Below are 24,708 nucleotides of genomic sequence, written 5' to 3'. Positions count from 1 at the left end.
ACTATCATAAGTGCAAAATAAAATAAAACAAAAAAAGGTTTGTTGCAGATCAAGGGGGTACATGATCTGCGGAGCACAGGAGGTGTCAGACTGCCACCACCAGATAGGTACCTGAGCGCTCACTATGGGGGTCTTGGGGGAGGGGGCATAATGCTTGATGGAATCTTGGGATCAGAAGAGAAGGAAGAGGGAGAGGTGTTAGAGGGATTTTGGGGGGTAAGGAAAAGAGAGTACTGAGTGGGTCAGTATAGGAGACAGTTTTGTGGGTGCTTGAGCACCTCCAATATTGAACAAAATTCTTGAGCATGTCTAATACTCAATTACCATCTCCATACAGAGATCCATAAAGTGAATTTTTTATTAATGTGCTCATTCCATACCCATTCCAACCATTATATCCCAAAAGGAATATGCGGTAGTGTCACAAGGGAACCATCATAGCGCATTAAATGTTCCACCTTGGAGGTGGAACCTTTAACGTGGTGGAACATTTAATGTGCTATGATGGTTCCCTTGTGACATTACCGCATATTCCTTTTGGGATACAATGGTTGGAATGGGTATGGACTGAGCACATTAATATAAAATTCACTTTATGGATCTCTGTCTGGAGATGGTAATTGAGTATTATTGATTTAATTCTGAGACTTAGTAGTGAGATTACATTTTAACTGCCAGACCCTTGACCATTCTTCTAACGTTCGGAGATCCCTTCTCAACCATTCTTCTAACATTCGGAGATCCCTTAGAAGATTCATTGTGTGTCCCCTAATCCTAGTATTTTTAGAAAGAGTAAACAAATGATTGACGTCTACCCATTCCACTCCACTCATTATTTTATAGACCTCTAACATATCTCACCTCAGCCGTCTTTTCTCCAAGCTGAAGACACGGGAACAGGTACCCGCAGTAACCGCAGGGACAGGGACAGAGCCTGTGGGGACGGGACAGAGACAGAGCCTAAGGGTTTGGGGCGTGGATGGGGACAGATCCTGTAGGGGCAGGGATGGGGACAGGGACAAACCTTGTCTTCATGTCATTCTTTACTTTGAAACCTGTTAATAAACTGGACTGTTATTTATGTTTGAGTGATACAGACAATGATATTTTGATTTTTTGCAAAAACAAGCAAGCATACTGGCCACAACTGGCAAAATTTACATGGGGGATCCTGTACATTCCTGCTACCAGCACATCTTCCTAGAAGACATCTTCTATTGCAGGAAGAAAAGTGGAAGAAAGGAGAGCTGAGAATTTTGATGACTTATTCATCAACAGATTAAAAAATCATAAGTGTTTCATAGGGCATATTTCTCCCCCATTAGGGCATACAGAATGGGTTGTATTTTGTATGCCTGAACACTACTACTACTTATAATTTCTAAAGCGCTACTAGATGTACGCAGCGCTGTACACTCGAACATGAAGAGACAGTCCCTGCTGGACAGAGCTTACAATCTAATTAGGACAGACAAACAGGACAAACAAGAGATAAGGGAATATTAAAGTGAGGATGATAAAGTAAGGGTTCTGAACAAGTGAATAAGGGTTAGGAGTTAAAAGCAGGGTAACAGGGTAGATAAAGATTCTTTGAGGTAGCAGAAGTCAGCTATTGTTGGGGTTGGATGGTGATGGTGGTGGTGGTGGGGGGGTTATTATAGCTTTCCACACCAGACATGAGACATCACTGCGGAAACCCAGGCCAAAGTATCGGCCTGCTTATCCGACATTGCTGCCTGGATGTCCAACTGCCACCTGAAACTGAACATGGCCAAGACCGAGCTTATTGTCTTTCCACCCAAACCCACTTCTCCTCTCCCTCCTCTCTCTATCTCAGTTGATAACACCCTCATTGTCCCTGTCTCATCTGCCTGCAACCTCGGTGCCATCTTCGACTCCTCCCTCTCCTTCTCTGCGCATATCCAGCAGATAGCCAAGACCTGTCACTTCTTCCTCTATAACATTAGCAAAATTCGCCCTTTCCTCTCTGAGCACACCACCCAAACTCTCATCCACTCTCTCATTACCTCTCGCCTTGACTACTGTAACCTACTCCTCACTGGCCTCCCACTTAGCCATCTATCCCCCCTTCAGTCCGTTCAGAACTCTGCTGCACATCTTATCTTCCGACTGGACCGATATACTCATATCACCCCTCTCCTCAAGTCACTTCACTGGCTTCCGATCAGGTACTGCATACAGTTCAAGCTTCTCCTACTAACCTACAAATGCACTCGATCTGCAGCCCTGCCCCCTCCTTACCTCTCTACCCTCATCTCCCCTTACGTTCCTACCCGTAACCTCCGCTCTCAAGACAAATCCCTCCGCTCAGTACCCTTCTCCACCACCGCCAACTCCAGGCTCTGCCCTTTCTGCCTTGCCTCACCCCATGCTTGGAACAAACTCCCTGAGCCCATACGCCAGGCCCCCTCCCTGCCCATCTTCAAAGCCTTGCTCAAAGCCCACCTCTTCAATGTCGCCTTCGGCACCTAACCACCATACCTCTATTCAGGAAATCTAGACTGCCCCAACTTGACATAGTAACATAGTAGATGACGGCAGAAAAAAGACCTGCATGGTCCATCCAGTCTGCCCAACAAGATAACTCATATTTGCTGCTTTTTGTGTATACCCTACTTTGATTTGTACCTGTGCTCTTTGCCCTTTAGATTGTAAGCTCCTTGGAGCAGGGACCGTCCTTTTTGTTAATTTGTACAGCGCTGCGTAACCCTAGTAGCGCTCTAGAAATGTTAAGTAGTAGTAGTTATAGCTGCTGGTTGCTATTATGTTCTATTTGTGATTTATAAACAACAGTTGCACAGCATATTGTTCCTTTTAATGCTTTAATCTTTAAATATAACATCATAACTGCAGATGAGATCAGAGGGTGAAGGGATGGGGTGGGGACAGAGAGAGAACCTGCAGGGATGGGGTATGGATGGAGGCAGAACCAACGGAGTGTCATGCTCTAGTTTGTGGAGAGACTGTGGACAAAGGCTCTTGTCTGGATTCATATCCCCTTAGTTTTACGTGTACCCACAGAACAGAAGACGGAAATCATTTACAAAGAGCATTTGTTGTCATTCTTTTAGGTCCAGCCCCTGCGCATGCGCACAGCTGCCACACACACACACACACACACACACACACACACACACACACACCCCCCCCCCCCCCAAAACTACAGCTCCCGTCGTGCACGCGGGCGTCCTGTTTTGTTTATTCACTCTCTCTGCGGAACGTCCGCGCTTTCTGACCCGCCCTTTTCACGCTCTGATTGGTTGGTTGCCTGAAAACCCGCCCAATGGTCTAATCTGGAACTTGTCTTGGAAGCGGTTGCGTTGCCGACGCGTGCGCGAACAGCGTCAGGTTAGGTTGCGTCGGGTCCTGCCCATGTGAGTTCCTCCGCCGCTAGAGCAGAGTCAGTGTTTCCCGGTGGTCATGGCGGACCCCGAGCCTCAGGACCCCGCCGCCGCCGAGCTACAGCTGCACGAGGACGAGGAGATCATCGAGGTGCTGGAGCTGAGCGACACGGAGCCCGACGCAGGTAAAGGCGACAGGCCCAGAGACCTCTGCCGTCCATCCTCCTTCCTACCCCGGTGCTCCGAGGCCTGGGTGGTCTCCCCTTGGCCATGGACCCGAGTCTGGATTCTCTCTCTCCTCCCCCCGTGTTTTCAGATTCCGATAAGTGCCTTGGCATGATGGCTGCTGTGTGTTACGAAACTACTGCTTAGAAAACAATAAACAGAAGGGGACAACGTGCAAAATAGTAGTTGCAGTAAAATGCAAATGGAGAATGAGCCCAGGTTCTGGTCTGCATTACTACTACTACTACTTAACATTTCTAGAGCGCTACTAGAGTTACGCAGCGCTGTACAATTTAACAAAGAGAGACAGTCCCTGCTCAAAGAGCTTACAATCTAATAGATAAGAGTGAGACAAATATAGGACAATCAAGCCATTGTGACATCACTGATGAGGTTGGCTCTTAGGCATTGGTGGAATGAGGCATTATGACATCACAATCTCAGCTCTGGTTAAATCACTGCTATATGTAATACTACTACTACTACTACTTAACATTTCTAGAGCGCTACTAGGGTTACGCAGCGCTGTACAATTTAACAAAGAGAGACAGTCCCTGCTCAAAGAGCTTACAATCTAATAGATAAGAGTGAGACAAATATAGGCCAATCAAGCCATTGTGACATCACTGATGAGGTTGGCTCTTAGGCATTGGTGGAATGAGGCATTATGACATCACAATCTCAGCTCTGGTTAAATCACTGCTATATGTAATACTACTACTACTACTACTTAACATTTCTAGAGCGCTACTAGGGTTACGCAGCGCTGTTCAAAATAAACAAAGAAGGACGGTCCCTGCTCAAAGGAGCTTACAATCTAAGTAACGAAATGTCAAGTTGGGCAGTCTAGATTTCCTGGGTAGAGGTTAGGTGCCGAAGGCGACGTTGAAGAGGTGGGCTTTAAGCAGAGATTTGAAGATGGGCAGGGAGGGGGCCTGGCGTATGGGCTCGGGGAGTTTGTTCCACGCGTGTGGTGAGGCGAGACAGAAAGGGCGGAGCCTGGAGTTGGCAGTGGTGGAGAAGAGTACTGAAAGGAGGGATTTGTCTTGAGAGCGGAGGTTACGGGTAGGAACGTAAGGGCCATTGGGCCATGGTCAACTCATTTCTTGCATGGTTGCAGGATGCAGAGTGTTTATTTGTGACATTTATATCCTATATTATCCCAAACAAAATCCTTGCTCAAAGCCCACCTCTTCAATGTCGCCTTCAGCACCTAACCACCATACCACTCTATTCATGAAATCTAGACTGCCCCAACTTGACATTTCGTCCGTTAGATTGTGAGCTCCTTTGAGCAGGGACTGACCTTCTTTGTTAAACTGTACAGCGCTGCGTAACCCTAGTAGCGCTCTAGAAATGTTTAGTAGTAGTAGTAGTGAGTTCAGTGTGGCTTACAGTAAATAGATCTGGAGATTCCTCTCACTACTACTAATAACATTTGTATAGCGCTACCAGGCGTACGCAGCGCTGAACATGAGACACACAGAGACAAGACATTTACGGGCAAGGGAATTACTGGTAAAGAGGAACAGGAGAGAAGGAGGGCAAATGAGTAGGGTTAGGAGCCAAAGGCAGTAGTGAAAAGGTGGGTTTTCAGCATAGATTTAAAAACAGGTAGAGATGGAACTAGACGTATGGGCTCAGGAAGTCGGTTCCAGGCATAAGCTGCCGCAAGACAAAAGGAATGAAGTCTGGAGTTAGCGGTGGAGGAGAAGGGGGACAATAAGAGAGATTTGTTCAGAGAGCGGAGTTCACGGGGAGGAATGTAGGGAGAGATGAGGAATAGGTCTCTCCCCTTCCCTGGCTCCCATTTGGTAGCCCATGAATTGGGTGCACACCAGTGGCGTAGCCAGGGGGGGTGCCAGGGGAGTGGCCGCTCCCCCAAATGGAGTTCTGCCAGCTCTGGCGCCTATTTGTTTTCTCAATGTGTTGCATTGAAAATGTGCACCAGCACCGGCGGAAGTCTGCTCTCGCTCCCCCCACGTCGTCAACCTGGCTCCGCTTCTGGTGCACACACCCTCTCAGCTGTATTGCCTTGGATTTGATTTGCTTCTTCATCTGACCCTTCTTCTGGTCGGTCTTGCTGCTTTTGTAGATGATCTGGCAAATGAAATGGAAGATGTGGATTTTGCTGATGAAGGAGAGGGCGCAGAGCATGAGGATTGGGAGACAGAGGATGAGGGAGTGGAGGAAGGAATGGATGCCCTGGATGACAGTGAGGTGACGTTCTCCAGCCACACAGGTGAGACTTATTTCTCCTGTTTTATGGGTGTCCTGTGCCCAGGCACCAAGATCGTCTTGTGTGGGAATTAATTTTACAGGGAAACATCTGGTTTGGTTATTGAGTTCAGCTGCTGAACTGATGTTGCTGCTGACTTTTTTTTTGTCACTTGCTTCACAAACCTTTTGCAGATACTAGTAGAAATTTGTATATTACCTTTTTTTTAGGATCATTCCTGCACTGGTTTTGCAGACAGGTAACAATTAGAGCACACTAAGCTATTGCTAACCCTTTAGTGTCCAATGTTCCCATATGGCTTATTACGGGAACATTGAACATTAAAGGGTTAAATGATCAAAAGCCCTCGCCGTGTTACAAGAAATGATATCATGCTACAGCCATATGAAGGTTTGCATGCATTTCATTTTACTTATTTTAATATTTTACCTATCTTTATGAAACATGCCCAAGGCAGGTTACAGAATTTATAAATCATACAATACAAAAAAAATAAAGAAAAATAAAAGTAGCACTTCAAAACAAATAGTCAAGCAGAGCACGTTACTGAAGCAACTGATGTAGCATATTAATCACTTGTATATCAGCATCAACAGCAGCCTAGAAAGCAAACAAACCAGCAAGAAACATCACCTCCAGTTAGAGGCTAAATTTTGTTTGGCTTCTCCTTTTAAACCCGCACAGAAGAAAATAAGTTTTAGCAGCTTTTAATATCCTTTTGTTTTCCTTTTATTTAAAGAGTTTATTGGGTAATCTGTTTAAATAACTGGCATCCTCTGCTGACTCTGTTTTGAAAATGAATGGAGGATTTTGGTTTCCAGTGCTGTCAATCCAGCAAGAAAGAAACATCAACAGCCTTTTAACTGGATAATGTGTATAATGTTTGTGTGTTCAGGCCGGTTTTATATGACTACTAAATATTTAATCTTCCTTTAGCCTCTGTTTTCTGCGTGAGCCTAGACCCTCAGGAGAGCGAACTGGCTGTGACAGGAGGCGAGGATGACAAAGCGTTTGTGTGGCGGATAAGTGATGGCGAGCTTCTTTTTGAATGTACAGGTGAACTCCCTGCTCTTCTGTTTCTCAGTGAAGATGTGAAAATAAGATTCTAACCTAAAATGCCCCTCTGCCCCATAGTATTTTCCTAGCCATTCCTCTCTGTTTGATAGCAGTTACTTTTTTTGTTCACTACACCAGTCCAGAATGGTAGGTTATGCTCCTGTACCAGCAGGGGGAGACAGAACAGCCCTACATAAGACACTGCACGATTACTGGCAGTCCAGTATTCTGTCTCCAGCAGATGGTAGACGGTTATTCCGTGCAGGACATCGGGTGAATTATTGTACCTCGTGGGCCCAGTTGGAATTGGTCATCCAGTTTGGAATTGGTCATCCAGTTGAGGATGAGCCAGTGGAGGTCTTACGGTCCTTTGCCTGGCCCCTGGAGAATACCTGGAGGAGTCCAATTCTAGAGGCCAAATGAATTTTGGCTTCGGTTATGGTGCCAAAACTTACCCAAATCCCTTTTTCTGTGTGATTTTGGTTTCATCCAAAAGGTTTATTTTAATTTTCGGCCATGTTTGGTTTTGGGCAAAAATAACCATGTGTCTTCGGTAGAAGCTGAACACCTGATGCTTTCTCTCAATTATTCCTCCCCCCTCCCCTAGTAGTAGGGTCCCCCTGATGGTCTAGGGGTGTTGGGGCAGGAGCAAACTCTGCTCTCAAAATGGCTGCTGCAGCTCGCTTGGGCGTCACTCCTGCCCTGACTACTCCAGGTAGTTTATTTGGGTTGGGGGGGGGGGGGGGAGCTACTCCCTGTATTCTCTCTCTTTTTTGTACTGTGATTGCAAGTAATGGACAATAGTTTATATGGTAAATAATGTTCCAGATACAAGGTTATCAAGAATTTTAAGTCTGTAAATTTGGGATAAGCAGCTCCTTAGGAATTAGCCTCTCTGTGGAGTTATGGTGTCAGCTGTAACTAGGTGCAGTGCAAAGTCAGCTACTGTAAAAGCATCTTGGCTTTTAAGTTTGTTTTCATTAGTTGTGGTCCATATGTGCGGAGGCTATTTTGCTTGGAGGTAAACTACAATTTTTATTTAAATTTTAATATTCTGGCTTTGATATTGTGGGTTTCGCAGAGGGGTGCAGACAGCAAGTTCTGACAATCCACAGGGGAGAATGTGAGGTTGGGCACGGGGAAGCCCTGTTTCCAAGACTTATGGTGGTAATGTCTAGACAGGGTGTTGGCGCAGTGACCCCAGTTTCTGAGCAGGTCTTTGTCTTTTTTGAACCAACAAGAAAGCAGAGCCAGCATGTCCAAGGATCTCAGGCCTCTGCAAGGCTATGCTGTGAAGAACTTCTTTGGGTATTCAGATAGAGGAATATTTGTTTCAAGGAATGGACCCAGATCACGTTGGACTGATGGTCTTAAATGTGGTGAGGCGAGGCTACCTGCTGGAATTTTCCCATCTTCTTGCAAGCTTATTGTTTCCCCCCACCCCCCCCCCCCCCCCCCCCCCCCTTGGGCTTTGGTTAAGTGGGTCATGGGTTGAGCACTCTTAAAAGGCATTTGTGTTTCCGAGTAATGGTTCCCATGTCCAGGAAGGGAAGGGGGAGTAGGGGCTCCATTTATTTATTTTTGTACTGAGAAAAGAAAGCTCCTGTCACACTATTTTGGATCTCGAGAGCATTCACGTTCTGCGTGGAGACGAGTGAGCGTTCCTTTCGTCTGTAGACCTGAAGGAGGCATACTTCCCCCAATTTGGAACAATCACCAGAGATTCTTGTGGTTTGTGCTTCTAATTCTAAGAGGCCATTATCAGTTTTGGGTGTTAGCCATGGCGTCTCGCATCTCAAAGATAATGTACAAGGCTGCAGCCACTACCAAGAAATGTGTTCTACTACTACTGAAACAACGGGCTCATTTCATGCAAAGTGAGAGGAGAGCTGAGTGTTTCAAATTGTGCAGACTCTCTGTTAATCATCTTCAGGAAGAATCGGCTAGAACCTTCACAGTGCCCGGAGTACCTTGGTCCCTATTTTGATGCTCGGAAAGGACGTTTTTTTCTGACTGAGCAGAGGGTGTTAAATCTCCAGGTGCCTTCTGGGCATGGAGTTTTTAAGCAGGTCCATCAAATTGGTCCTGTGGGCTCAGGTGAATATGTGTCCGTTGTAGAGGTTATTCCTGGAGTGCTGGTTGACACAGACTCTAAGCTATGAAACTTGCCACCTGCAGACGCCAAAGGCCAGGATCAGGCTGCCTTGGTGGCTGAAGCCCCAGAATTTGTTGAAGGGAATAGACCTGAAGGGTTCCGGCTGGACAATGGTGACAGCATATGTAGCTTCTTTGATTGAAGAGCCACTTGTGAAGAACAAGTGGCTTGGGGCCATTTAGACAACTTCCGAGGTCAGTTGGTTGATCAACTAGTTGGAGACGAGGGCTATTCAGAGGGTGCTGCAAGCCTTTTAGACAGTGATTCAAGGCAAATCTGTTTGCGGTCTAATATCTCAACTACTAGGGGAGCACAAGAAACATGGTGGATTTGGAGGCCTCTTTTGCTATTCCAAGGGGCAGAAACCCACCTCAATATAATATCAGTGATGCCTATTGTAGTTGCTGGGAATTTGTAAGCAAATTTCTTAAGCAGATGCTTCTTGAGTCCCCAGGGAGGAGGAGTTTTCTTAGAAGGTGACTTATTTCATCTCTGGAGTGTTTTAGCCATGGACTTCATGGAGACAAGTGTATAAATGAAATATGGTATGGACAGTGGACTTAGTATCTGGAACTGACCATTCCGGATCAGTTTGTGCCACTGTAACCTTTAGTTATATGATTTCTGACTCGTACGGGGGTGAAGAGGGAACAGAAGAAAGGCTCTAGGGTATTGTGCAGCATGACAGGGTGAAACAAGGAACTGAAGACTGCTATGGTCAAATCTCAAGACTAGCTGAACTCATAGGTGAGGAGAATGATGAACAACGGGAACCAGATGCAGCTGGGAAAGGGTGTAAGATAAGAAATTACTGAACATAGGCTGATGCTAAGCAAAACTGTATAAAAGCTTATATGAGCTATGTAGAGGCAGGAACTTGTCAGTACAGGCTTAACGTCTTGCAGCTGTCTGCTTTTCAGCTTCCTCTCACAGGAAAACTAATGCTTACCTTTCAGTGATATTTTTTTAATAAAAGCATTTTAAATTCTAAAAAAACGGGAGTGAAGTTCATTTGAGGACTTAGAAAGTTTTCCTGTGAAATTGTTGAGTTTATCTGGGGAGAAGCACCTGAAGGTTGCCCTTGTAACCTTCCACTTAAGATCCCTCCTGGAGAATTAGGGGAGGGGGGCTTAATACAAGTCAGAATGCTGACAAGCCCCTTGCTTCCTCAGATGGTAAAGATGGGTCTCTGCCAGGCTGGATACCCTACCTCAAAACCGGCCATTGTTGGGTCTTTATCTATTTCTTCCATGTCGACAAAGCAGATTGTGGCTTTGTAGTTCTGGTGTCACTGGATTGGATCAGTTAGTTGTGGTATGCAGACTTGGTCAGGCTCAAGGTGGGAGAAGGTTTCGGACTTCCACAGGAGAGAGGTTTTTCTGGCTCGGGGACCTGTAACGATGGAGGATCATCTATCTATTAAGGCCTGGCCCTTGAGATGGCTCAGCTGAGATGAAAAGGGTCCTCAGCTGAGGTAATTGCAGCGAAATCACAATATAAGAATGAGGTCTGCCTCCCTGGAGGATGTTCGAAGTCTGGTTTTGCAGAAAGGAGCCTTGCTCCGTTGAGAGCATCGGTGTACTACTTACATTCTTTCAGGAAGCTCTGTTCTCCATATCTTTGAGGATGCAGGTGGTGGCACTGGTGTGTTATTGGGGTTGCCAAGGTACTCCACTGGCTTCATCCTGATGAGGTCACCTTTGCCTTTCAGTGTTCCTGTTGGTTTTGGCTTAAATCTTAATCTGGTCCTCTGAGCCCTAGAGGGTTCTCCCTTTTGAACCTGTTCAAGGGGCCTCCTTTAAGGACCTTACTGTGAAAATGGTGTTTTTGTGGCCATCTGGTCAGAAGAATTTCAGAGCTAAAAGTGCTTTTCTGTCAAGAACCCCTTTTACACTTTAGGGAAGGTATGTTGGGGGGGGGGGGGGGGGGGGCAGTGTCTCTGTTCAAATTCTTTCTTTCCTTCTGAAAATTGTGTCCAATTTTCCTGTTAATCAGATAGTAACATAATAACTGATGACAGATAAAGACCTGAATGGTCCATCCAGTCTGCCCAACAGTTCAATTCAAGATTAAATCAGCAATGAATGTGAGATTATATACTTGATTATGGTCTTTCTTTGCTGTTTCTGAGACATACACCCTAGAAATCCGCCTGGCTCTGTCCTTACGTTCCAACTACTGGAGTTGCCGTCAAAGCCCAATCCAGCCTATCCAAGTTGTCTTGTCACTTGCAGGACACAAACTGTAAAAGTCTGCCCAGCACTGTCTTCCCATCCAAACTCTCTTCAGCCCATCCTACGACCAGATTGCTATATGCGGGAATCAGACTGTACAGGCCAGCCCAGCATCAGCCTTAGTTGATGCAGCCAGAGTCGCCACTTAAGCACCACTTGATATGCAAATACACGTGCAATCCTTTAAGTTTTGATTTTTTTTAAATCGTTTATTTTCTAATTAGAGATCCTCTGTGTTCAATCCCACACCTTTTTGAATTCCGCCACAGAGTTTTGTTTTGGTTTTTTCCTCCGCCACCTTCATAAGGAGGGTATTCTAGGCACCCACCACCCTCTCCGTGAAAAACAGTTGCACTTTCCTGGTTTGATAGGGAGGAATATGAAGATGACTTTCTGGATATCTGAAGGGTGTTTGTCAGGTATTTGGAGGTGATCACTGAGTTACAGCGGTCTGACTGATTGTTCATTCTCTTTAGGGGACCTAGGAAGAATGAGGCCTCTACAAAATCTCATAGTGAAATGGCTCAAAGAAACAGTTTCCTTAGTCTGTATCGTCAAGGGCATTGGTGACCTCTTAGGCAGAAGCTCATTCTCTCTCCCATGAGGAGATCTGAAGAGCTGTGACGTGGGTTCTATAGGTTAGTTGTGCTGGCTAGAAAGGAAGCGTCGTTGGAACTGAGGTGGCAGAATCTCACCCGGTGTGAAGGATTGCAATTGCATCCCATCCAGTCTGGTCTGGAGGGCAATAAGGAAGGGAAAGCTTTGTCTTACCTGCTAACTTTATTTCCTTGAGTCCCATCAGACCAGTCCAGAGTCTCATCTGGAAATCCTGTAGAATTTGTTTCTCGTTCTAGGTTACATTTCCTTTTTCCCATTGTGCTGGTAACAGAAGTGCCAATGAAGTTGGTTCTTGGGATCCTGTCTAGAGATTCCTTTAGGACAGTGATGGCAAACCTTTCAGAGACCGAGTGCCCAAACAGCAACCCAAAATCTAATTATCGCAAAGTGCCAACAGGGCAATTTAACCTAAATAACAGGTGCCGGTACTCATTATGGGTGGGGTCACCACATATGACTCCACCCCTATGATAGCCACACCCCTTACACCAGCCATGGCGCATATAAACAGACATCATTGAAAATATTATAGGAGAAAAAAAATAATATGATTTTTTTTTTCATTATAAATCATTTCTGTAAGCTGTTACAGCTCCAGTATACCCAGTGCAAAATAAGACAGCAGATGTAAATTCTCAAATTGGACATATTCCAAACACTAAAATGAAAATAAAATGATTTTTTTCTACCTTTGTTGTCTGGTGATTTTGTTTTTCTATCCATATTGGTCCTAGTCTCTGATTCTGCTGCTCTCTATCTGTTCCCTTAATTTCGTTTCCAGGACTTCCCTCCCTCTCACCCAGCACCAGGCATCCCTCCCACCCACCCAGCACCAGGGCCCCCCCTCCGAAATTTAAAAGTCATACCTGGTTGGGGTTAAGGCAGCATCGGCAGCAAAAACGTGCTGGCTCGGCGTGCCTTCAGCCTTCCCTTCTGTCTCTCAAGCGCTGGTCCCGCCCTTGCGGAAACAGGAAATGAGGGCGGGGCCAGCGCTTGAGAGACAGAAGGGAAGGCTGAAGGTGCGCCGAGCCAGCGCTTTTCACTGTCGCTGCCGACGCTGCTTTAACCCTGACCAGGTATGACTTTGAAATTTTGAAGGGGGGCCCTCGTGCTTGGAGGGACGGAGGGCGGGTAGCCTGGTGCTGGGTTGGAGGGAGGGAGGCCTGATGCAGGTATGACTTTTATTCGGAGGGGGGCTGGAACTGGCTGAGGCGACGTCGTGAGTGCCATAGGTTCGCCATCACTGCTTTAGGAGCTCAGGTGGAGACTCTACAACCTTCTCTCCTTGATTCTGTTCTACATATGCTTTGCTACAGAAAATATTGGACTGCTAGTGACTGCATGGTGCTCTATATAGGGCTGGTTTTACAAGCTTTTGTTCTATTCCCCACCTGCTAGTAGAGGGGCATGTCCTTTCTGATCTGGATTGGACTGGTTTGGTAGGACCAGAGGAAAGAAAATAAGCAGGTAAAAATCAAAATTTCCCTTCTGGCTGTGCTCCCTTGGCTGAGTGGGTTTGCTGGCTGTGTCCTTATCAGTTTCTGGTATACAGGGAATTATTGTAACTTATATAATTATATGTCACAAAACAAGTGTTTATCTCTGCAGGTCACAAAGACTCTGTCACCTGTGCTGTCTTCAGCCATGACTCATCCATGGTAGCCACAGGTGACATGAGTGGGCTGATCAAAGTGTGGAAGGTGGACAGCAAGCAGGAGATCTGGTCCTTTGAGGTTGCTGATTTGGAGGTGAGGCCCCTGTATAATAATTGTGTGCAAGTCTGGCTTCTGTTTGTTCTTGCCTCCTAGATCCTTTGGCACCCACCAGGAAGGAGTCTAGTACAGTCTTTTGCCTCGTTACGGACCCATCTGGTTTCAAAGCTAGAATTGGGTGGCCCTCATTGGGGAATGACAGAGTCTAGAGTCCTTCTTGGAGGGGGGTGGTGGGGAGGACAGAGGTAGAGTCTGGTTCATATTGGGCAGAAAGCAGAGGAAAAATCCAGGATCTGTCTCGGAGGATGATGGGGCACAATCTCTGGTTTAGTTCAGGACAGGTTCTGGGGCTCTCTCTGGCTCAGTGTAGGATTCTGACTCCCTTCCTGCTTCTCTTTGTTCAAGTGGATGGAGTGGCACCCCTGTGCACATGTGCTCCTGGCTGGCACTGCTGATGGGAACTCCTGGATGTGGAAGGTGCCCAGCGGAGAGTGTAAAACCTTTCAGGGACCCAGCTGCCCTGCAACCTGTGGTCGAGTGCTCCCTGATGGTAAGAGAGCCACATGTGCGATGCTGAAAAATTGCAGGATCATGTTGGGCAATAAAAAACCAGCACTGCCAGACAGTGAGGCCCCCACACACTCCCAGTCTGCTGTTAATTCTTTTAAAAGTGTGATACTCAGCTTCTGAGTCCAGTGCTCAGTGAGTAAGAGATCTCGGACTGAGTTCCTCTGTACTGTATACAACAGGACGCCTAGGAGATAAGAACTTGCTATTTCCTTATTTTAAGTCTGCTTCCATGCACCTAGAACGTGTCCGGCAGAAAATGTGAAGTATCTCCATCTAATTATATTGGTTCTGTCTGTTGGACTCAACAGGAAAGAAAGCTGTGGTGGGCTATGAGGATGGGACGGTTCGCATCTGGGATCTGAAACAAGGGAATTCGCTGCACGTCCTAAAGGGTGAGTAGGACTGTCTAGAAGGGGAAGATGCTTTAACCCTGTAAGCTGGCTGCAGTGATGAGGAGGAGTAGAGCAGCAGGCTGAGAACCAGAGAAGCCGGGATCCAGGCCTCACTATGCTCTGTATAACCTTGGGCAGGTCCTCTGGGACTGGGGAATATATTCAGGTACAGAAGGTAACTTGCTCCGAGTTAAATCCAAAATGAGTACATTAGGTCTGTGTTTTGGGGAGGGCTCAGCTCTGGGACAGCAGTGGGTGCTGTAGAATGGGAGTGAAAATGCATTGGCGGGGCTGTGTTGCGTTTGGTATGTGTTGTTGGGGGAGGGGGTGCAAGTATTAGATTAAGCTTGGGGGACCCCCAAGCGTAATCTGCCCAGGATGGTAGAGAACTGGTGTGGAAGAAAAAAACCTGACTTGGATAAGGAGTGGGGCTTCTGTTTTTGTGTTTGGCACCTGGGATGTAGACGGGAATAACCGAGACCACTGGATGGTCTTGATATCCTTGGCTTTGTGTTTGCCCTGAGAGAGCTTTGAAGTCTCAACACACCTGAGAAGTGCAGCCCTGTCTCTAAAATGTTAGTGTATCTCATTATAGTAAGTTGTCCCTTTTGTGGATTTTTTCTTTTGTTTGATGTACTCTTGTATGCTGTAGGTCAGGATGGGCATCGGGGACCTTTGACCTGTGTTGCCAGTAACAAGGATGGCAGCCTGCTGCTGACCGGCTCCGTAGACTGCGACACCAAACTGGTCAACTCGGCCACTGGGAAGGTGAGACTGAAGGCCGGCTTGTGTATTCTCTAACCCCCCCCCACCCCCCCTTGTCTTAAATATACCAGGATAACATTTTGTACATCTGCCAGAGTAATAACATAAGGGAGTAACTCTTTAAAGGTCAACCTCTAAAGTTAGGTGCTAAAATTTGGGACCTAAGCGTGAATTCTATAATGACAATTGCGTGTGTTTGAGTTAAAATGCAGGAATTGTTATTAGAAAATTGATCTTTGCCCTCAGGGATCTCCGTCATCACCAGTTCTGTTTAATGTACTTGTGTCCTCCCTGGGTAGACATCTGAAAAAAGGAAGGTTACTCTGTTTACATTCGGATAATCTAACTATAATTTTTCCTGTTTCTGATTTTAAAGGTTATTCATAATACTATTTCTCATTGTTTTTCAATTATTTTATTTATTTATTTATTTGTAGCATTTGTATCCCACATTTTCCCACCAATTTGCAGGCTCAATGTGGCTTACATTTGCTGTAATGGTGGTTGCCATTTCCGGGTAACAGAATTACAAATGGTATTTAAGGTGCATACGTACATGGTAGCAAACATGGAACCCAACATTATTGCAAATTGGATGGCTTCTTCAAATAGTGAAAAAACACGTTTTGTGTTGTTGGGTGCTGGGCAGAATCAAATTACGGATTTGAATCTCACTATTGATGGAGAGTCTTTTTCCTTAGACTGTTCGATTAAACTCTTAGGTGTCATTTTGGATGATAAATTATTATCCATGGAATCTCAGGTTAATTCACTTGGAAGGAGCTCTTCCTATGTTATGAGAAAGTTAAGAAGTATTTGGAAAATCTGTTTCAACTAGTGGTACAATCATTGATCCTTAGTAAATTAGATTAATGTAATATTGTATACTAGTAAAAAAAAAAGGCCCGTTTCTGGAGCCAATGAAACGGGCGCTAGCAAGGCTTTCCTGTGGCCCCCTCCCCACCCGTCGTCGATGTGGGTGAATTGCTCCGCCTCCTCCCTCAACGTCATAACGTTTGACGCGAGGGCGGGGCCCAGAGACTGTGATTTTCGAGGCTTCAGAGCTTCAAACATACGAACCTTGGCTTCAGTGACGTCAGCAGCCAATAAAACGTTGAGGGTGAGTTTTATATATATAGATTTGGGTTTATCAAAACTGCTATTGTGAAAAATTCAAACTATTTAAAATGTGGCCTGTACATCTGATCTCTTCCCTTAGGAAATCAGATAGGTTTACACCATATTTTATTAAGCTGCACTGTGGCTTCTCATTAAAGCTAGAGTGCTGTTTTAATTGGGCTGTTTATTATTCAAGATTGTATTTGGCCTGATTCCTTCAATATATGATTTCTATTGTATGCTGAGCAATATCAGGACAACGTTATAATACTCAAAATTCTCTCTCATTCTCTTTCCCAGTCATCGGGGGATTATTTTGAAGAAATTGTTTACCTGTTTGTATATCAAGCAGTTGGGCTTATGGATTCCTTTCCACTTAAACTAAGGCATATGTCTAGTTATAATATCTTTAAGAAGGGATTCAAGACAATGTTTTACATATATGTGATAAGGAAGTAATATGTTGCAGCCAGTCAGTTATTCTAATTAGCACAACAAGATGAGAGTTTTCATTAGGCTTTTAATTACATTTAATTAGTTTCTGAGAAGCAAACACTAAATAAATTACAACAAATAATCTTTTAACATACAATAAAAGGAAAAAGAGTAAAGCACCAAGCCACTTAAAATCATTCGACGTTCACCTTAACTGTTTGGTACATAACAATAACAGTCCTTGTTAACCTTGCACTTGAGAACGAAAGACACTCCAAAATTTATGTAACATTTTTATAGTTAACCAACCCCCCCCCTCCCCACTACAACTCCTCCCCCACTATCCCGATTAGGTCCCCACCTCCCCTAACAACGCTTGGTCTCCCCTATGCCTCACTGACTCATTGCGTTACTGGTAAAAGGGACCCATATTGAGTGCCACCTTTGCTGTTGATTACGCCTTTCCATTTCGCAAACATGCCTCAGTTTACATCATATAATCTTAAGTCTCTTTATGTTCATCTGATATCCCTAGTACCTTAAGAAGTTTTATTTAAACTGTATAATACTAAGATGCAGACAGAAGTCCAGCAGCAAGATGGGTGCTGTCCTGTCTTGCATTGAGTGCCACATGTATGATTATCTCCCAGTTGGTGAGAGGTTATATGTGTGTGCTCGATGCAAAGAGATCCTAGCTCTCAGAGAATGAGTCTGTTCTCTTGAGGCTAGAGTAGCAGACTTGGAGGAGCTGAAGGAGACAGAGAGGTACATAGCGGAGGCCTACAGGGACATTGTAGAGAAGATCCACCTCCAGTCTGGCAGCCCCTGTTCTACCTTGGAGGAGGGAGGTCTTCTAAAAGGACAGCATCACCCTGGTGCAACTGAAAGTAATCCTGTAGCCAGGACCAGCCCACCAAGGGATGCAATATCCTCTCTCACCGAGGATGTGTCTCCAGGAGTTTATGGCCAGGTGGGAAGGGTTAGGACTGCTGTAGTTGGTGATTTGATTATTAGGCATGTACATAGCTGTGTAGGTGGTGGACGTGAGGATCACCTAGTCACTTGCCTGTCGAGTGCGAAGGTGGAGGACCTCACGCCTCACCTAGATAGGATTTTAGATAGTGCTGGGGAGGAGGAGCCAGCTGTCTTGCTACATGTGGGTACCAGTGACATAGAATAATGTGGGCGAGAGGATCTGGAAGCCAAATGTAGGCTCTTGGGTAGAAAAGCTCAAATCCAGAACCTCTAGGGTAGCATTTTCTGAAGTGCTCCTTGTTCCACATGCGCAGGGCCGCCGAGGGGGGAGGCAGGGGGGGACAAAATTCCCCAGGCCCAGCCTGAGAGGGGGGCCCGGTGGCGCGGCTTCGCGTGCCACTCTGCACTCACTTTGCGCCAATGCCAGACTTCAGCCCGAGGGAGAAGTAAAGGCTCAGGCAGGAGGCTGCAGCAGCAGAAATGGTTTTCTAATTCCTCCAGCTACGTGGTGCTCGCTCGCAACCACGATTCGCTGCTGCTCCTCTGCGTGTGGGCAGCGTGGCCAGCCTGGGTGGTCCCTAACATTGATGCGTGGTGGCAGCTGCGCTGTGCTATGGGTTGGACGGGGCTAGTGCCTGCCTTCTCCGGGTTGCGTCGACTGGGGGTTGGGTTGACGCTTGGCGTTGCGTTGGCGGTTTGAGATTGACTGGAGGTTCCAGTAGGGTAGGGCTGGTGCCCCGTGGGCTGAGAGAATGTGCAGGCTGCAGCACACAGATGGTGGTCGTCGGTGGTGGTCTCTGTCTCTCCCTCTCCCAGCAGGTGGGCAGTGCACTTGCACCAACCAAGTAACGCACCCTCCCTGCTGCTAGCCTAGGCCGGCCTGGCCAGGAGTAGTAGTCCAGGGATCAGGACAGGTGGTGGTGATGGAGCAGGTCCAGGAGGAGCCAGCCAGGAGGACACGCACAGTCTGTGACACACAACACAGCAGCAGCAGGTCACAGGGGCCAGCCTGGAAAAATTATAATCCTGCTGCAGCAGATGGTGGTAGTCTCCCTCTCCCAGGCAGTGCAGGTCCCACTTGCACCAACAGTACCAACCCACCAAGTCTCAATAGTCCTCCTCGAGTCCCTCCCTCCTGCTAGGCCAGGAGTAGTCCTGTCCACTCCAGGATAGGTGGTGGAGCAGCACAGGTCCAGGAGCCATCCATGACACCAACACACAACAACACAGCAGGTCACAGGAGGACACAGAGGACAGAGCGAGTAAGTAATTAATTTTCCAGTGCCATTAATTATTATGCAGGTAACGGGCAATGACGGCCAATTAGTGGCATCAATTGCATCATTTACATGTGTAAGTAAGTGCAACTATAATGCTATTGCTATTCTGTATTTATGGGCGTATGATTGACTCCTTATTTTAGGCATGCCATGGCGTATGGCATTGTCATTATTGCTTTTTCTCTGCTCCTGCGGTGTGCATGCTGGAAATACACAAATATTTGAGGGTAAAGCTTATTTGTGTAAACAGATACTCCGGAGACTTCTTGATGTTAAATTTTTCTTAGCAGACAGAGAGGTCTAGCATTTAGAGGAGATAGTAATGGAGATCCAAATAATGGACATTTTCTTGGCATTTTGGAATTGTTAAGTTGCTGTGATTTGTTGGTGATATGAATAAAAATAGGAAAGCTTTCAATCTACTGCCTTCTATTTCTCTCTCAGTTTTTGCAAAAAGGTAATATCAACATGAGTTATCATCATAAATCAGGATCTGCAAAACGTCGAGAGAAGAAAAAAACGTGATGAAGAAGCAAAAAAGGGTCAGCAGTTGCTTCAGAGCTTAGGATTTTCATTTTCAAGACAGAAGGTTCAAGACAATTCTCACATGCCAAGTACATCAACAACAGCACCAGTAAGAGAAGAAACAGAGGCTGAAGTATCATTTGAAAGTGAGTCGCAAAGTCCGTCTGATGAAGGACAAGCTTAATCTGCTACTTCGCCGAATATAAGCATTGATACCAATACGCTTGATGTAGGAACTCTCACAAAAGAAAGTCTCACAAAACAGGAAATAGAAGAAGCAGTAGACAGAGGTCCTCAGCCTCACCCCCATATTTGTGAATTCCCTAGAGATTCAGAAAATCTGCAATTCCCAACCTCAATCCTCGAAATTAAGCTACAAAATGGGGAAATTGTACTGAGGGACTGGTTAGTGTGGAGTACAGCAAAACAGGCATTGTACTGTTTTCCTTGTCGCCTTTTCTCAACTCTCGGCCAAAATGTTCGTCCCATATTGTCATCAGTTTCTGGCTTCCAAAAAAACCTCAAATGGAAAAAGCTATACGAGAGAGTTCCAGAACATCAGGAAAGTTCAGAACACAAAAAATGCTATGACATGTGGCGCACGCTTGAATCTGGTCTGAAAACTAGTCAAAACGTTGAGCATCATTTGCAGAAAGGTATAGAAAGTAAAGCGTATTTGTGGAAACAGATGCTCCGGAGACTTCTTGACGTTACATTTTTCTTAGCAGAGAGAGGTCTAGCATTTAGAGGAGAAAGTAATGTAATTGGAGATCCAAATAATGGCAATTTTCTTGGCGTTCTGGAGTTGTTAAGTCGCTATGATTCTCTTTTAGAGCATCATCTCAAGAAAGTGAGAGAATCACAACAAGAAGCTCATTCTCGGTTGCAAGTTCACTATCTATCAGCTGACATACAGAATGAGTTTATCGAGTGCTGTGCTGATCAAGTTAGAAAAACAATTTTAATGGAAAGATATTCGGCAAAATATTATTCTATCGTTGTTGATGCCACTCCCGATTCTGCTCACATAGAACAAACTAGTTTCATCTTAAGATATGTTTTTTTGAAGGCGGAAACTGGATTATATGAGATTGAAGAGAGATTTCTTGAGTTTGCGAACTGCAATAAAAAGACAGGTGAAGACATTGCCAATCTAATCATTGAAGTTCTCAGCAAACACAAGATTCCAATTTCCGAGTGTCGGGGTCAGGGGTACGACAACGGTAGCAACATGAGTGGAGCTTACAATGGTGCTAAAGCCCACATATTAAGAATAAATCAGTTGGCTGAGTTTTCACCTTGTGCTTGCCCCAGTCTAAATTTGTGTGGAGTCCATGCAACAGAAAGTAGTATTCAGGCTGTAACGTTTTTTGGAGTTGTTGAAAAGTTATATGCCCTATTTGCCTCAAGTCCTCAAAGATGGGAACTACTTATGAAAAATATCGCTGGTTCGTTGCACAGAATGTCGGACACCCGTTGGTCTGCAAAGGTTGAAAGCATACGTCCTATAGCTGCACATCTGCCAGGTATTTTGAATGCACTTGAAGAAATGGAAAATCTAAACCTTAGACCTGAGACCGTGTTTGAAATTGACGGACTGCAGACATATCTGAAATCGTTTCAGTGTGTCCTTATGTGCTCTCTCTGGCTTAAGATTTTGACGGAAATAGATGACCACAACAAAGTGTTGCAAGCAAAGAAATGTTCATTAGAAATTGAAATAAAAAACATTCGGAACTTAGTGTCAAACTTGAAAGTTATTAGAGAAAATTGGAATGCAATTTTGAAAGAAAGCAAACTGGTTGCTGGAAATGTAGGTTTCAGCACGGAATTTCCACAAATTAGAATTAGGAAAAGTAAAAGAATGGCCGATGAACCACATCAATCAAATATATCCGAGGTAAATGAAAGTGATCGTGAAGAATGGTTCAAAAAAAATGTGTTTTATGTTTTGATTGATCGTGTTATTGCAAATGTAACGGTGCGATATGAAGCATGTGTGAAACTTCATGAAAGGTTCAGCTTCCTTTGGATGTATCTCTCTTTATCTGATGAAGAAATAGAAGCAAACGTTAGAACCTTTGGCGCCAAATACAGCATTGATGTTTCTTCTTCAGCATTGTCTGAAGAACTAAGACACTTAAAAGCAATTCACGCAGCCAATATTGGAAATGACCAAATGGAGCCACTTGAACTATTGAATAAATTAAAGTGTTTGAATCTGTCCTCACTGTTTCCTAATGTCTGTATTGCTTTACGCGTATTTTGTACTCTACCAGTATCTGTGGCTCAAGCGGAACGATCATTCAGTACCTTGAAAAGAGTAAAAAGTGTGCTTCGATCAACGATGGGGCAGCAGAGACTCAGTAGTTTAGGATTGCTTGCCATTGAGGCTGAATTAGGAAGACGCATGAACTTTGACACTGTCATAGAAACATTTGCCAACAAGAAAGCTCACAAAGCTTTCCTCCACTAGAATACAACCACAGTCTATTTAAGTATTCTGTATAATTACTGCAATATATTAAATTATGTAAATATTATAAAAATGTTGACTTTTGCTATGTGTGTGGTGCACCGGGGGGTGGGGAGGGCTTAAGATGGTTTGCCCCGGGCCTAGCTTTGTCTCTCAGCGGCCCTGCACGTGCAGGGCCCGAGAGACAGGCCGAGCTCTGAATTTTCAATGCGTGGAGGAAGGTTTTAGGTTTTTTAGGAAGTGGGCAACATTCTGGGGAAGGGGGAGCCTGTTCCGGAGTGACGGGCTCCACCTTAACCAGGGTGGGACCAGGATGCTGGCATTTAAAAAGGAAATAGAGCAGTTTTTAAACTAGAACCTGGGGGGATAAAAGATTGCAAATTATCATTGTCAACTGCTGAGCAAGATGTAAATAGGAACAACAAACATAGTTTGAAATGTCTATATGCGAATTCCTGGAGCCTAAGAAATAAGATGGGAGAGTTAGAATATATTACACTAAATGAAAAATTAATAGGCATCTCTGAGACCTGGTGGAAGGAAGATAACCAGTGGGACACTGTCATACCGGGGTACAAATTATATCGTAGTGATAGGGTGGATCGAATTGGTGAAGGGGCAGCATTGTATCTTAAGGAGGGCCTTGAATCTGCAGGAAACAAAACACATCTTGAAATCCTTCTGGATTGAAATTCCATGTGTAAAGGGGAAAATGATAGTGATAGGAGTGAACTGCCATCCGCCTGGCCAGGATGAACAGACATGTGTAAATGTTGTCAGAAATTAGGGAGGCTAACAAACTGGGGAACACGATAATAATGGGTGCTTTCAATTACCCCGATATAGTCTGGATAAATGTAACTTCAGTGCAGGCTAGAGAAGTGATGGAATCAAGGACTGCTTTAGGGAGCAGCTGGTTCAGAAGCCAACAAGAGGAGGAACAATTCTAGACCTAGTCCTTAGTGGAGAGAATGATATGGTGCTGGGGCCGCTTGACAACAGTGATCATAACATGATCAGATTTGGTATAAGTTCTGGAGTGAGTACACATAGGAAATCCAATATGTTGGCATTTAACTTTCTAAAATGAGAGGCATGGTGAAAAAAAAAAAATCTTATGAGCAGCAGCTGCAAAGGTCAAAAATTTACATCAGGCGTGGATGCTGTTCAAAAACACCATCTTGGAAACCCAGGTCAAATATATTCCGCGTATTAAAAAAGGAGGGAGGAAGACCAAACGACAGCCGGCCTGGTTAAAAAGTGAGGTGAAGTAAGCTATTAGAGCTAAAAGAAAATCCTTCAGAAACTGGAAGAAGGAACCGACTGAAAATAATAAGAAACAGCGTAAGGAATGTCAAGTCAAATGCAAAGCGCTGATAAGGGAGGCAAAGAGGGACTTTGAAAAAAAGATTGCATTGGAGGCAAAAACACATAGTAAAAAAATTGTTTAGGTGTATTAAAAGCAAGAAGGGAAGGGGGAAGGGAAATGGGACTTGAAATACTGCCTTTCTGAGGTTTTTGCAACTACATTCAAAGCGGTTTACATATATTCAGGTACTTATTTTGTACCAGGGGCAATTGAGGGTTAAGTGACTTGCCCAGAGTCACAAGGAGCTGCAGTGGGAATCAAACCCAGTTCCCCAGAATCAGAGTCCACTGCACTAACCACTAGGCTACTCCTCCACTAGCAACATTCCATGAAGAAGCCTGCCCTTGTGGCCGCGCAGGCTTCTGTTTCTGTGAGTCTGACGTCCTGCACGTATGTGCAGGACGTCAGACTCATAGAAACAGCCTTCGCGGCCGCATTGCTGATCTGCAATAGAAGGGCTTCTACATGGAATGCTGCTAGTGGAATGGCAACATTCCATGTAGAATCTCAAATAGTAGCAACAGAATCTCCAATAGTAGCAACATTCCATGTAGAATCTCAAATAGTAGCAACAGAATCTCCAATAGTAGCAACATTCCATGTAGAATCTCAAATAGTAGCAACAGAATCTCCAATAGTAGCAACATTCCATGTAGAATCTCAAATAGTAGCAACAGAATCTCCAATAGTAGCAACATTCCATGTAGAATCTCAAATAGTAGCAACATTCCATGTAGAATCTCAAATAGGGAAAGGGAAAAGGGACTTGACATACCGCCTTTCTGAGGTTTTTGCAACTACATTCAAAGCGGTTTACATAGTATATTCAGGTGCTTATTTTGTACCAGGGGCAATGGAGGGTTAAGTGACTTGCCCAGAGTCACAAGGAGATGCAGTGGGAATCGGATCCAGTTCCCCAGGATCAAAGGCCACTGCACTAACCACTAGGCTACTCCTCCAAGAAGCCAGCAAAAGAATTGGACCGCTAGATGACCAGGGGGTAAAAGGGGCATTCAGAGAAAACAGCTGCTAACCTTGTTGAGCCCTCTAAATCATTCTCCCTTCTCTCCAAACATTAGCTACCAAGTTTTTCTCCTTCCTTCGAGACTATATTTTTAATTAATTTATTTGAAAACTGTAATGGAAAACAGAAAAGCACATCAGTAGTAGATATATATAAACTTTATCAGTGGTGTTTCAT

At 44.9% G+C, this 24,708-nt stretch overlaps 1 protein-coding gene across 1 annotated transcript in view; it reads left to right on the top strand.

The window, feature by feature from the left end:
- Positions 1 to 3,366: 3,366 nt before the first annotated feature.
- The window catches only part of AAMP (angio associated migratory cell protein), a 42,949-nt gene continuing 21,607 nt past the window's right edge, over positions 3,367 to 24,708 (top strand). Inside the window, exons 1-7 of the mRNA XM_030209260.1 lie at positions 3,367 to 3,547; positions 5,683 to 5,829; positions 6,763 to 6,882; positions 13,498 to 13,637; positions 14,007 to 14,151; positions 14,480 to 14,563; positions 15,216 to 15,331. Coding sequence (XP_030065120.1) covers positions 3,442 to 3,547; positions 5,683 to 5,829; positions 6,763 to 6,882; positions 13,498 to 13,637; positions 14,007 to 14,151; positions 14,480 to 14,563; positions 15,216 to 15,331 — 858 coding nt within the window. The 5' untranslated portion in view covers positions 3,367 to 3,441. The remainder of the gene's footprint in view (positions 3,548 to 5,682; positions 5,830 to 6,762; positions 6,883 to 13,497; positions 13,638 to 14,006; positions 14,152 to 14,479; positions 14,564 to 15,215; positions 15,332 to 24,708) is intronic.

This window comes from Microcaecilia unicolor, chromosome 7 (assembly GCF_901765095.1).
Source record: "Microcaecilia unicolor chromosome 7, aMicUni1.1, whole genome shotgun sequence".
Taxonomy (NCBI): domain Eukaryota; kingdom Metazoa; phylum Chordata; class Amphibia; order Gymnophiona; family Siphonopidae; genus Microcaecilia; species Microcaecilia unicolor.
The sequence above is the reverse complement of the archived record's forward strand: the minus strand, read 5'-3'. Positions and strand labels throughout refer to the sequence as shown.